Genomic DNA, 15,169 nt, shown 5'->3' with positions numbered 1-15,169 from the left:
CAAATGACATGTGGTTGCATAGTATACCCTCTTTATACTTTACTTTTCCCATCTAACAATAACTTACAGATTTTTCCACATCAGAACATATAGATACATAGGAATAATGATAATGATGATAAAAATAAAAACAAAAAAGAAAAGGAAAGGAAGAAGAGGAAAAAAATTAGTGTTTACTGAATGGTAACACTGCTGGAAAGTGAAATTACTAGATTGAAGAGAGGTGCATTTTAAATTTAGTTGTTTATAAAATCAACTTACTATTTCCACATGCTATTCTCATTAATAATAAAGTCTTCAGTATGCTGAAGTATGCTGAAATACCCCTTCAGGTGTTTACCATGATTATCCACATTTATGATTAAACTGAGATACAGATAGATTAAGGGATTTGCCCAAGGGTGCAAAGCTAGTAAGTGGTAGTATCAGGACTCAAATGTTGTCAGTGTTACTGTGAGGCCTGCACTCAGCTTCTGCACCAGGCCTCTTCCTTGTGCAACCATCACCAGCAAACATCTTCAGAACATACTCATTTTCCGTAACAGAAACTCTGTTCCCATTAAATTCTACTCCCCATTCCCCCCAGTCCCTGGAAATCACCATTGTATTTTGTCTCCATGAATTTTAGTACTTATTTCATATATAAGTGGAATTATATAATATTTTTCCTTTTATGATGGCTTTTTATTTTATTAAGCATAGTGTATTCAAGGTTAATCCAGGTCGAAGAATGTGTCAGAATTTCCCTCCCTTTAAAAACAAATACTTCATTATACAGAAAGCCAAAGATATTTGAGATGGCACTCATATACCCTGTCCATTCCACCTCTATTTTTGATATTGGTTCAATTTTTGCAAGTTTACTTACAGTAGACTGCAAGGTTGAGTTTAGAGCAGGCAGGCTTGGGTTTGAATCTCAGACCTGCACTTATTAACTGTAACCAAAGGGAAATCACTCAAACTCTGCTCTTAAGTTACCTCAACTATAAATTGAGAATAGTACCTTAAGTGTCAGGGAATAGGTTGTTCAACTTCCATTCCACTCAAACTCCCTTACAACATGCCTATCTAACAACAGAGGCTAGAAGCCAAAGACAAGTTTCCCAAACTCCCCTGCAGTGCGGTTTCACATCTGGCCTGATTCTTCAAGGGAGTTTGTAAAGCCCTGAAGGAGACTTGGGAGATAAAGGCACCCTTCAATGAGACTTGAGAGGTGAAAACACCATTGAAGGTGACGTGGGCGGTGAAGTAGGTGAAATAGGTGGTGTAAAGGCTTTGAGAAGACATTGTGTCTTCTTGTAAGCACTGTAGTAGATGTGACTGGTATTTTGGGAGTCATGGATGTGGAGTTTCAGTATTTGATCCTGAGCATCTGTGGAGATGGCAGAAGCTGTGTGGTTCCCCCAGGGTAGTCTCAAGTTCTGAATGAGTTTTTCCTGGTTATGTTCCTGAAAGTGTAGAATGCAAACTTATTTACATGGCTCCCCCCAAAATTCTTAAGCTTCCAAACATCCTATATTAATTTTGTTTTGTTTAAGCTAGTGGTAAGAGTGAATTCCATTGTCTGCAACTCAGAGACTAACCTAGGATTTTGGGGAAAAGTTGATATATGTAACTAGCACAGAATTTCACATACACTGTGACACAGATTTTTATTATTTTTTAAAATATTTTTAAAAATTTTCAGTGGGCCTTTTATTTTATTTATGTATTTATAGTGCTGAGAAACAAACCCAGTGCCTCACACATGCTAGGCAAGCACTGTGCCACTGAGCCTCAACCCAGCCCAACAAAATCATTATTATTATTTAAAATTTTATCAGAGTATTATAATTATACATAATAGAGAATTCATCGTGATATATTTGTACATGTACTCGGTATAAATTGGTCTACTTCATGCCTCCATTCCTCCCATTTCTCTCCCCTTCTCCCTCCCCATTCCCTTTCTCTATACCACTGCTCTCTATTCTATTTTCATGAGGTCTCTTTTTCCTTCCTTTTCCCTCTCTAGCTTCCCTGTATGAAAGAAAACATACAAACACTGATTTTCCAAGTCTGACGTATCTCACTTAACATGGTGTTCCATCCAGGTGCATCCATTTTCCTGCAAAAGACATAATCTCATTCTTTTTTTTATGGCTGAATAAAACTCCATGGAAGCCACATTATGATTTTTATGTGTATCAGTTGCCATAATAAATTAGAAACAAGCATCCTGGTTTGCTTAAGGGTTTTCTGATCTTTTTAAAAATTATTTCTTGATTCTGTAACTCTTTGATGTATGGATTGCAGAGTAGAGCTCTTAGCTTTGTACATTGTTAGAATTGACAGTCGAACATTAAATATTAAACTAAGAAGTCTGTACTCTTTCAAATGGGGGACATCCAGGAGGAAAGAAAACATCCTTATGATTTTTACTTAAGTTCTAGGATTGTCTTAACCTCAGTTAATAGGGTTTATAACATACCAGATACTGTTTGGAGCTGAGGCTTTAAAGAGTTTTTGATAATAATTTAGAAGTTTTGGATTTTGGGGGAAAGTTTTATTGGAGAGTAGTATTAGAACCTACATCTGAGTATTGGGTGTGCTTGTTGGCAAAAGGCTGTGATCACTTCTGTGTCCTCCCAGTGACAGAACTAAGTTGGTGTATATGATTACACCAATTCATTTTGCATGCATATCTGAATTGTTATCTCTCCAAATGCATCCACATTAACCTAACCATGAGTTCAGACTGATGTCATGACTCTAATCCATGACCACATGGTTTATTCTATCCTTTTCCCCTTGCTTGTTTAAAATCTCCAATAGTTAGTAACATGTCTCCCACCATCTGCCATCAACTTCCTTGTTTGCTCCTGTCCAGTAGACAGGTAAAACCGTTTCAGAATTGTTAACCTATACCTGTGAGAAATATTTTTCCCAAATAGAGCACAATGCTCATGTTGTTCTTTTAATCTTCAGTTCTATAGTTTCTAGACAAAACACTATTTTCCAGGTTAGTTAGATCATTCCTTTCCTTCTATCCCTTCAGTGAGGTTATATCACACATTTGTAATACGATCAGAGTATTTTGTCACAGTCTGTGTTCCATCTTGTATCCCATGACGACTTCTTCTTCTTCTTCTTCTTCTTCTTCTTCTTCTTCTTCTTCTTCTTCTTCTTCTTCTTCTTCTTCTTCTTCTTCTTCTTCCTTCTTCCTTCTTCCTTCTTCTCCTTCTCCTCCTCCTCCTCCTCCTCCTCCTCCTCCTCCTCCTCCTCCTCCTCTCTCCTCCTCCTCCTCCTCCTCCTCCTCCTCCTCCTCCTCCTCCTCCTCCTCCTCCTCCTCCTCCTCCTCCTCCTCCTTCTTCTTCTTCTTCTTCTTGACTTCTTGGATGATTTATAAAATTTGTCTACACTGAGGTTTGGTCTGTGATGTAAAGTTGTATGCATTTGATAGTGTTGTATGTTCATTATAATAGGACAATACTGGTTAGTCCTTCCACCCTTAAAAACCCTCATAATTTTTGAGAGTTCCCAGGTCATTCATTCCAGAATGTTAACTCAGCTTGATCTTTGGTAGAAAAAAACAAACAAACAAAAAAACAAAACTTAAGCTGTGAGTTAGTTCTTTTCAGGCAATGCTTCTTAATCCTGGGTGCCCCCTGGAATTCCTGGACGTCTTTTAAAAATACTTAGACCTGATTCCACCTTCAGATCCTGATTTAATGGGTCCCACCTGGTTTAATTGGTTTGGTATGTGAGTCTGGGCATTGGAACTTTGAAAAACTCCCCAGATGCTCATGGTGGTAAACTACGGTTTAGAACTACTAATCTTGAGTTCTTCCATATCTTGTTTGATCCAGATGCCTTTTGATCAAAAACATCAATGATTGCTACATTTACATAACTTTGGGAAATGATATGAAATATCATCTAAATTTTGTGAATAAGTAACACAGCAAGGGTGGATTTCATACACTAAATAATCATGTACACAAAACACATTATTTATTCTTTACTCTCTGAGCTCAAAATGAACCTCTATTTCTACTGATGAGGGCAAACGGAATTTTGATAAGTCAAAATGATTTAATTACTTCAATTTAAAACTCACTTCTCATACTGAATTTAGTTTTGCCCTCTTTCTCTGTTCATTTTTTTTCCTTGGAACAATCTAGGTTTGAGATCAGATATTAGGGGAGGCATATCTGGTAGAAGCAGGCCTTTTTGCTGTTATTTTCTATTTGATCAACCTGGGCAGTACCAGGTGATTTTCTCTGAGGGCATCTAGTCATGTTCCAGGCTGGATTAGTCACCACCTTTACAGATTTGGGTGCTGTGAATCCTCTGAGATCCAGCTGTCTTCTCAGTCTCTAGCTTATAATCACTACCAAGTATCTGTTTTGGGGTCCCATGGCAACTCTGACATGCTACCTGCCTTAAATTTTTGTATTTCTCCTGTGCCCCTCTCCAGGTGACATGGAAATCTTGCAGACTTTCTCCACACCCATTGATAAATGAGAGAGACTATGCCTGGATATGCCCCAGAACCATTGCTACCCTACTGTAGCTGTCCCCTCTAAGAATTCTCAATAGGAGGCAGGGCCACAAATCCTTTTGTTTGTGAACCCCAAGTCCATCTAAGGTTTGCTTTACATTTCCTGGTACTTTAACCCCCAAGAAATCCCCAAATAGCTAAGACTTATCTTATATGGAAACTCTCATTCTCCTCTCCCAGTTCCTACCCACTATACAAAGAGGGAATGGCAAGGAAACTGAGTCATGCTATTACTCTTTCATCATAAAACCTAGACTTTCTGTCCTCCAGAGTTACTATTGATATGCAGTCCCAATATTTTAGGATTAAAAAGCCAAAAGGAAAACAATACTTTTGTCTCTCTAGAGTTGGATTCTCTTCAAATAATAGGCTTGGGATTTCAGTCTGTTACTTCTTTGTGTATTTCCTAAAAACGCACTCTGATATTCAGACTCCTGTGTTCTGAACTATTATTTGCTTTATGTTCCAAAGAAGCAAAAGGCACTGACTAAATTGGCAAAGAACTTGACACAAGAAAAAAAAAAAGAGGAAAAGAAAAATCTCCACTGATGTCCCCAAATAGCACCTCTTTATCTTCATGTCACATTGTGATATGGATCTGATGCTCAAAGTGAATCTCAATCTGTAGTTGGATGGATTTGGAAGGCAAAATTAGTTTCATGCAAGTGGTAACAATAAAGCCAGATAAGATGTATCTATGTTTAAAAATCCATAGATCTTTCCTCACATATAATAGAAAAAGTTGAACATATATTTGAGGCTTGGACCAAATGCAATTAAGACCTCAGAAAGCAAACATGGAATATCAATATCTATTCTGTATATATTCCAAAATTTCACAGTCAAAGTAACAGTTGGGGATCAGTGTCCAGAGGGACTTTAGTCAAAGTCTATTGAGATTAAAAAAAAAAAAAAAGGACTCAAAACAATTAAGAATGAAAATCCACTGGAAAACCAGATTATCAACTCTGTGTTTAGATTCAAAGACAAGTAACCACATATTGTCTTTCATTTTGTCCTCAGCTGGAAAGGCAGCTAACGTTGCAGAATGAAATGAGGGAAAGACAAATGGCCATGCAGGTTGCTTGGTCTCGGGAATTCCTCAAATATTTTGGAACATTTTATGGCATTTCAACCATCTTTTTAACAGCTGGGTATGTTTTCTATTTACTTTAACATTTTTTAAAAATAATCTGCTTCTTTTGTCTTTACTATAATCACATTAATTTGGCAAAAATAGGACTTTGGTCCAAACAGTGTACATGTAAACAAAGAAACCTCTTATTGATTAATCCTTGGTGGTAACTCTGTAGAACCAGCTTAATAATAGTAAATCCTGCCTTTAGTTCCTTAGATTTCATCTGTCCTTTTCTCCACTTTGTAAATTAGGGAGAGGACTGACTTGACACCAAGATAGGGGGCCTTTGTGGGTTTATCTCTGCAGTCCCTGAATGGTAGCTCTTAATCTTCATCCATTTTAAAAACAGGAATTTGAGTGTCAAAGTCAAATAAAAGTGAGCAGCTGATGGTGCATACCTGTAATTCCAGTGTCTCAAGAGGCTGAGACAGGAGGATTGCAAGTTCAAAGCCAGCCTTAGCAACTTAGCGAGGCTCTAAGCAATATAGCAAGACCCTGTCTCAATAATTAAAACAAACAAACAAACACACAAAAAACAGGATGGGGATGTGGCTCAGTGGTTAATTGCCTTTGGGTTCAACCCTTGGTACTGAAAAAAAAAAGAGGGGGATTTGGGGTGAGGGAATTCTTATTTCCCTACAAGATTTAAATAAATTAAATAACTTCTGCCATAGAGGGCATTCTTCCAGAAAGCAGGTATCTTTTTTTCTTCAAGTATGGATCTATGTATTTACAGGTTATTCCTTGATAATGTTTTTTTTTTTTCATTCTTGAAACAGAGCAATAAAACAAAAGAAGCCAGCCTTCCTCTTCCCTATAGTTCCATTAAGCTTCGTCTTCATCTATCAGTATGACTTGGGCTATGGTACTCTTCTACAAAGAATGAAAGGTAAGTCTCCTAGAGATTCAGGAGGCTAAGACAGGAGGATCACAAGATTGAGGTTAACTGCAGCAATTCAGCAAGGCCCTAAGAGGCTTAGCAAGACCTTGTCTCAAAATAAAAAATAAACAAAAGGGCTGTGGATGTACATCAGTGGTAAATCACCCCTGGGTTCAATCTCCAGTACATATCTACTTATTAAAACTTTCATTTTAGTGACATCCCAGTGGTAGCATAAGGTAAGTCATAGTGGGAGTATTGACACCATGGAAAACTTTAAATGCCAAGTCAAGGCTTAAATTTTTATTTTGTTGATCTTCTATATCAGGGGTTGGTCTAGCTCACTATTTTTGACAATAAAGTTTTACTGAAACAAATCCGTGCCTACTTATTTTTTCATTATCTATGACTATTTTCTCATGACTATGAAATAGCTGAGTCATTGAAATGGAGACATTTGAACTCATAAGCCTAAATGTTTTACCCTTCATGAAAGTTTGCCAACCCATAGTCTAGACTTCAGAAATAGATGAAAAAAATTGCCAAATAATAGTAGTAATTAAGCTAAATTGTTGTATCTGTAGCCATTTGTTTTAGTCAGCTTTTTAGCTGCTGTGACTAAAAGATCTGACTGGAACAATTATAAAGAAAGAAAAGTTTATTTGAGGGTTCACAGTATCAGAGTTCTCAGTCCATAAAAGGCTGGCTCAATTCCTCAGGGCTTGAGGTGAAGCAGAACATCCTGGCAAAAGAGTGTGGGAGAGGGAAGCTGTTCACATGATGATCAGAAAGCAGAGAGAGAGAGAGAGAGAGAGAGAGAGAGAGAGAGAGAGAGACATCTCCACTTGCCAAATACAAATATCTGCCCCAAAGCCATGTTCCAGTTCCTACCTCCTCCAGCCGTACCCCACCTGCCTTCAGTTACCACTAAATTAATGTCATCGGGGGATTAATTCATTGATTGGGTTAAAGCTCTTGTAACCCAATTATTTCTTCTCTGACCTTCTTGCCTTTTCTCACATGTGAGTTTTTGGGGGACACCTCACATCCAAACTATAACATTCTGCTCCTGACCCCAAAAAACTCATATTCATCTAACAATGCAAAATACATTTAGTCTATTCCCCCTAGACTCAACAGTCCTGAGACTGCTCAAAGTTCAAGGCTAAAGTTTCTTCTGAGACTCAGGGAAAAGTTGCATTATGGGTTCCTATAAAAATCAAAACAATTTACAAGTAACCAATATATAATGGTACAGAGTAAACATTTCCATTCAGAAAAGTAGGGGGCCTAGATAGAAGGGATAGGACCAAAGCAAGACTGAAAATCAGCTGGGGAAATAAGTCCGGTAATTCTGTGTCTGGCATCTGGAGCCGTGTCATTATGATGTTCTCTCCAAAGGACTTGTGTAGATCTTCTTCTGTGGCCCTGTTTGTTGAAGCCCAAGTGGCCTTTCTGTTTGCTTGTCTCACCTCTATTCCTGCAACTTTCCCAAGATGACGTCCCCCATTACTGGCACTTCTTGGGGATCTCCACTGCAGCTTTGGGTTCCTCCTCAAATCTCCACACATTGTCCTCTCAGGGAGTGCTTGCAGGACTCTGACCCTTCTGCACTTTGCCTGGCCTCCAAGGCCTTCCTCTGAAATCTCAGTGGAAGCCTCCATAACCCCCTAACTCCAGCATCCTGTAATCCTGCAGAATCAGCACCATGGGTTGATACCAAGGTCTGCCACCATCTCGAGCAGTAGCCAAGTCTCCAGGGACCTTGGCTACAGCAGCCTATGAGTTCCTGGGTAGCTGAGCATGTTGAAAAAAGCTTCCTAGGCCACCTTGTGCAAGAAAGGTATTCCACTGGTCTTATCTCAAGAGAATTTTTACTTTTTCTCCCTTGATATTGAGATGGATGTAGTCTTACCAGCTCCTGAGATGCCCTCAAGCTTTCTCATTGTCTCTGGGCAAGGTCTCTAGCATTTCTTTAGTGGTAGTAAGGTCTGCAACTTCCTTAGTCCCAGTTTTTCTCCTGCCTTTCAAGTCCAAGTTTTTCACATCTTTCTGCTCTGATTTTTGCTCCAGATTATCGTAGTAAATTTGGCTAAAAAATGACCAGCAATGTCTGTGTCACCACCTGAGTGGTATGCTGTCTAGAAATATCTTCTGCCAGATTAGGAAGTCCATTGCTTTTGAAATCATCTTCCCAGAAAGTCTCTGGACATGGGCAAAATTCAGCCTACTTCTCAGTCAGACCATAACATGAATGGCCTCTACTCCAAATTCCAATAGTGTGTTCCTTTTTCTCTTGAGCCCTGTTTTCACTGTTCACAGTCCTATTGGCATTCTGGTCTTCTGAGCTCCCACCGGAATCGTCCACTAACCTTTGCTTACAATAATCTAAAGCATTTCCAGCTTGCACTGCTAACCATCTCAGTATTCCTCATACCAATTCCAAAAGGCTCCAAATGCTGATGAACCACATGGTCACTCTCGGGACCAATTTCTGTTTTATTCAGCTTTTTTGCTGCTGTGACTGAAAGGCCTGACAAGAACAATTTTAGAGGAAGAAAAGTTTATTTATGGGCTCATGGTTTCAGAGGTCTCAATTCATAGACAGCAGACTCCATTCCTCAGGGCTTGAGGTGGGCATTGGGGGCATGGCTTTGGGATATATATTTTGTATATATATATATTTGTATTTGGGGAGTAGAGTCTCTAGCTCTGCTTCTGATCATCATGTGAGCTACTTCCCTCTGCCACACTCTTCTGCCATAATGTTTAGCCTCACCTTGAGCCCTGAGGAATGGAGTCTGCTGTTAATAGATTGAGACCTCTGACACTGTGAGCCCTCAAATAAACTTTCCCTCCTCTAAAATTGTTCTTGTCAGCTCTTTCAGTCACAGCAGTGAAAAAGCTTAGTAGCTCTTTTATATTGTGAATAGTGTAAAAATGCAAGAAAATATTCTTCAGGTGTTTAAAAACTATTATCTGATTTAGCAAAGTTGTTCACAACATTCTCAAATGAGTGAAGTTCCAATACAATCATCATTGTTTCACTTTTGTTCTACTCCTTAGTGTAAATGAAAACATTAATCATCATTCATGTTGAAATTATACTCTCTCATCAACTGCAAATATACTTTAGTTATGGATTCAAGAGTTCCACAAAAATCAGCAAAAACGTTCAGTGAGAATCAATTTGCTACATGGAATTTATGATCAAGAGTATTACATGCTTTATTGTATGCTATATATATATGTGAAATTTATAGTAAACAGGTTTATTTATTTATTTATTTTGAGAGCTGGTTGTTAAATACTCTCTGCAATAACACTATTCTCACAGGATCCTGGCTCTTGCTACCTTAGAAGATGGTGCTGCTGCGAAAGAAGCCATTCCTGTTCTAGAGAGATAGGGTTGCCCATTAGTCTAGGACATAAGTGTCTCCCAAATTTCTACCACTTCTCCGAGATTCACACTCTAATAAAGATTCCTGTGTCCCTTCTTTTTAACCCTTCAATACAGAGCACATTGATCATGGGCTTTACCAACCTGTCCTGGGCCATGAGCCTATCATTGTTCTATTATACTGGTTTGGTATGGCAAAGGAAGAGTTGTACACTCCTCTCCAGGTATTGGGAGTAAAGAGCAGAACATTTCATTCCCAGGCCTAGGGAGATGGAGGGGTTCTTCAAAATTTCCATTTGAAAATGGAAAATGCATTTTCCACACAGAAAAAATGTTCATTTAGACTCAGGTACTATTGGTATCATGGTTTAACTGTATTGTGGGCTAAACAGTTTTTGTAGATAGCCTTGAAATTGATTGATAGCATTACTACTGTGTTGCATTCTGAGTTCCAAAAACACTAATTTATGAATTAACTTTTGGAATATAAACTCATTTTAAGATGGAAACAGTACACAACTTATTTACAAATATTAAATTTCATGTCCATTGCCTGATCAGTTTCATATTACTCATCTGCTTAAGAATTCACTAGTCTATGCTCAAATATGCCTATTTATATGGAGAATAGAATTCTTAGTGCCTTGTAAAAGATGATTTGTAATATTAAGGAATATCAATTCCATTGTATAGCATTCACTTGAACATATTACTAAAGGAAAGCAAGTTTTTTTTTTCCTAGAAAAATTTGATTATCTGTTTGGAAATTAATTTTATCAATCAAAAATTTCAAATTTCAAGGCAAATTATGTGAGTTTCCTTTAAAAATATTACAGCTTTAGAATCCATCAGGAAACATCACAATAGAAAGTTGAGATTATGTATTTTCCCCTGCTAATAGTGATGATTCTAAAATATGCAATTCCTGCTTGACTGAATCTTACATGGAAAACATCTAGTCTTTCCTCAAAGGCCAACTATTTATATATAATTTTATTATTTTTTTACTTGGTATTTAAAATTGAGGCAAAAAAAGATGTTGGAAGATAGTTAAAATGTTCTTATAATTTGAAAATTGTAGCCTGCTTCATGGGTTTGGAGTACAATTAAGAAATGATAAATGAGTAAGGTCATAGATATGCTAAGTACCATGATTTTAAAATATACAATGTATAAATGAATACAAACATCAACCTATGCCCCTAAGTATGTACTTATAAATTGTCAATAGAAATTTATTAATTAATTAAACAGTGTATTAAAAGAGGAGTACGTATAGCAAGCAGTTGTCTTCATTCATATGCAGGGTTATAGAATGTCAACAACAAATTCTTAAAATTTTTGTTAATTTGTTTTCAGAAATAAAAGCAAATGTCACTGGGCCCAAGAAATTACTACATTGTTTAGTTCTTGTTTGAAAGAGGAATTATTTATAAAAAAGGTATATACACCAGGCACAGTGGCACATGTCTATAATCCCAGAAGCTTGGGCGGCTGAGGCAGGAGGATTGCAAGTTCAAAGCCAGCCTCAGCAACTTAGTGAGGTCTTAAGCAACTTAGTGAGACCCTGTCTCAAAAAAATATATAAAAATGTCTGGGGATGTATAAAAACAATGTACATGTGTGTGCCTGCATGTTTACAGACTACAGAATATTTAATATTATTTTGGGTGTTTGTGAGTGATTTCAGGTCAAAACATAGCTTTCCTGAAAAATTAGAATTTTTAGTAGAATTGACTTTCTCTCCTGTCACTTCATTTATATTAAGGGACAACAGGAATGACTGTAATTTCTGCATCTCATTTCATCGTGAAATGGAGAAATTACATAGAGTTCAGACACAATTAATACTGATGATCCTGGCTTTGGTTCAAGGAAAGAAATATTGCTCATCTTGGTGTTCTTTCTCCTCTCATTTTCAAATGCTGTCTTATTTCAAAAAAATTCTGGCATCTGATTGGTCTACAAGTTTCAGAATTCATCATTGTGTTTTCTCTGGTATGCATTGGTGCATTGCATTACTTCTGAGGAAAATGGGTGAAAAGTTTAACTGTGGGATATGAGGACATGGCCCCAAATGGTGTTACAGCTTGTCATAGGAACACAGCAATCAGGCCATCTCACAACATGCTGATGACCACTTTGTCACCTTGCATATATCTATCTATGCTTTGTTTAAGGTGAAGCTGAGGACATACTAGAAACAGAAAAGAGTATGCTGCAGCTGCCAAAAGGAATGATCACTTTTGAAAGCCTTGAAAAAACCAGAAGGGAACAGAGTAAATTTCTCATGGACAAATGAAGCAGGGTTTACCCACTGACTCTCAAAGCACAGAATTGTTGGCTTGAATCATGGTTTTTCATAATTTTTTTAAATGCTCAAGATTTTGATATAATGGATTTTATTTTGAAATAATAAAATGCAAGATGAATTTTGTTGAAATATTTTAAAATAAAGTTTATAACATTCAACACAAAATCATGGGGGTACTCCAAAAAATTTTACATTTCATATATATGTGTGTTTTATAATTGTCTAAATAAAAAATAATAAATTATACTGCCTGGAAGCAAATATCCTGCTGCTTACAGTTTTTTTTTTTTTTTGGCACATAAACACTCTGCATCACATTCAACTGTTACAGGTGATTCTTTTGTTTCAATTTATCAATAGTGCCCTGTCCCCACATAATAGCAAACAACCAATATCAATGACTAACATGTATACTGAACTTGCTATGGAGAGACTGTTTGGAGTGTTGTGTACATGTTCTTGTAATAATCCTAGTAAGTCCATGAGGTATCATTTTATGAATGTTGGAACTGGGGCAAAAAGAGGTGAAATTCCTTGCTCAAGGTCATACATGGGTAGAGTTTGGATCTGAACCTCAATAGTTTGGCTACACTGTTTGTATTGGAAAAAACCTTGAAATAGTTAGGTCTTATATTGAACATGCAAAGAAGTGCTATGAAACACAAAATGTGGCAACATTCAAATAATGACTCAGAACATAGTTGAGAGAGGTAGAAGGAGGTTGATTGGAATGCTTACCTTTTAAATTTATTTTAATTAGCTATACATAACAGTAGAATGCATTTATGCACTTTGAAGTACATGGATGGAATATACTTTCTCATTTTTTCTGATTGTACATGTTATAGAATCACATTGGTTAATTTGGATTCACTGGGAAACCTATACTTCTATTTATACTATTCCTTCAGATGTATACCCTGCATATATTACTCTCATTCCAATGGTATTTATTGAAGGCTACTGTGTGACCGGTACTGTTGTATGCAATGGAGCTATATCAGTGAAGAATAAGAGAAACCCACATCCTGGTTATATGAGTAAGTTCTGGAGAGGGGTGGGAGAACAAGGGAGGGCAGCAAACTAACATGAGATAAACAACGTTATTTTTTGTGGTGACGAATGCTTCAAAGGAAATGGAACCAGATGCTAAGAGAATGATTGGGAGCATAGGGTAGGGCTTCTTTAGATCTAGAACTGCAGACACTGTGTCTCTGCAGTGGTGACATTTGAACTGTGACCTGAATGATGACTAAGCCAGTCGTGAAGAGCAGAGCAGGGTGTGGGGTCAGAGAAGGCATCTCTAGGCAAAGAGAAGAGATATAGGAAAGGCTCTGAGACTCCATATGTCCAAAGAATGAAAGAAAGTCAGGGGGAGTAGCAAGTGATGAAATCTGAGGGTGGGAGCAAGCGTGAATGTGATGGGGACCCTATCTTTAAGGAGCTGATGACATATCAATGTTCATGCAATTACAATTATGTTGTAATTGTAAGAGAACCTTAGGCCAAGTCTCAAAAGATGCATATACATTCTCCACAAAGAAAAAGAAAGTTGGATGAATGGTATCTCAGGAAAAGGAGCTTGAACAAGTGCAGGACCATATGTGCAAAACTCAAAGGATCATTCTGCTGTCTGGGGCAAGGGACTTTTCAGCTGGGAAACTGTGTGTGTGTGTGTGTGTGTGTGTGTGTGTGTGTACTGGAGATTGATCCTAGTGAAACTCATCACTGAACAACATTTCCAGCCCATTTTGTCTTATATTTTGAGGCATGATCTTGCTAAATTGACCAGGCTGGACTTAAACTTGTTATCTCCCACATAGCTGGAAATGTGGGATACAACTGATACCATGCCTGGCACATGTAGGAATTGAAAGAAATGAACCTAGCGACACAATTCAACTCCTGGAGGGCCTTGGATGTAACACCAAGAACTCCTGAGCTCTAATTAGGGTAATTTGAGTGAAAAAATCCAATTTTGGATTTTTACCAGGATTAGTGGATTGGAAGGGAAAAATCCTAGAGTTCAAGCAATGACATAAGATAGAGTGGTCCACTTGAGCACTGACCGGAGGTCCTGAATTAGGGGTTTGGCCTTGAGGATACTCTGAGGAAAAAGAAAGACGAACAGTGCTAGGAAACTAATTTGAAGTCATAGAGGGAGGAGAAAGCAATTTCCCATCATTTAATAATGGGTTAACTGGGGACCCTGGAGAACATAGGAACAAAGAAATGGTAGGAAGAATACTGGTAGCTAATGGGTGCCTAAAATGATTTGTAGACCACGTCAAAATCTGGAATTGTATTTTTCCCCCCTTAAGTTCAATCATGTTATCCAAACTTTCCTGATATACTCTAGCCAGGGCTCACCAAGTATAGTTTTGAGGCTCTTACAAGTGTTGACCTGGCTAAAGACCTTACATGGGGTTTGTGCTGGTGTGCACCATAACTAGATCCTGGGACCCCTAGGAACCACCAAGCCATTCACTTGTATTGATTTATCTTGGCATTAAAACTGAGTTCATTCATAATTCTATCTCAAGAGAAGCACTGCTGATAAGCACACTCACACATGAATTTACGTTTTTTTTACTTTATTTTAATTAATTAATTAATTAATTAATTAATTTGGTGTTGAGGATCGAACCCAGGACCAATCATCCTCAAATTATTCCATGAAATATAAAAGGAGGCAACCTTCCAAACTCATTCTATGAAGGTAGTATCACCATAATACCAAAAGCAGACAAAAATACATCAAGGAAAGAAACCTTCAGCCCAATATCCCTGATGGATATAGACGCAAAAATTCTTAATAAAATACTGGAAAATTGCATACAAAAAGCATAGTGGGGTTCATTGAGGGAATGCAAGTTTGGTTCAATATACAGAAT

The 15,169-nt window shown here is 37.6% G+C and overlaps 1 protein-coding gene across 2 annotated transcripts in view; it reads left to right on the top strand.

The window, feature by feature from the left end:
• The window catches only part of Plgrkt (plasminogen receptor with a C-terminal lysine), a 53,130-nt gene extending 40,611 nt beyond the window's left edge, over nucleotides 1–12,519 (top strand). For both annotated transcript variants that reach the window (XM_027943105.2, XM_071600614.1), the window contains 3 exons: nucleotides 5,567–5,697; nucleotides 6,461–6,570; nucleotides 12,142–12,519. In XM_027943105.2, the coding sequence (XP_027798906.1) occupies nucleotides 5,567–5,697; nucleotides 6,461–6,570; nucleotides 12,142–12,263 (363 nt within the window). In that variant the 3' untranslated portion in view covers nucleotides 12,264–12,519. The remainder of the gene's footprint in view (nucleotides 1–5,566; nucleotides 5,698–6,460; nucleotides 6,571–12,141) is intronic.
• The last annotated feature ends 2,650 nt before the right edge of the window (nucleotides 12,520–15,169 follow it).

This window comes from Marmota flaviventris, chromosome 13 (genome assembly GCF_047511675.1).
Source record: "Marmota flaviventris isolate mMarFla1 chromosome 13, mMarFla1.hap1, whole genome shotgun sequence".
In the NCBI taxonomy this organism is placed as follows: domain Eukaryota; kingdom Metazoa; phylum Chordata; class Mammalia; order Rodentia; family Sciuridae; genus Marmota; species Marmota flaviventris.
Note: the sequence above shows the minus strand (reverse complement) of the source record. Positions and strands in the feature narration are given on the sequence as shown.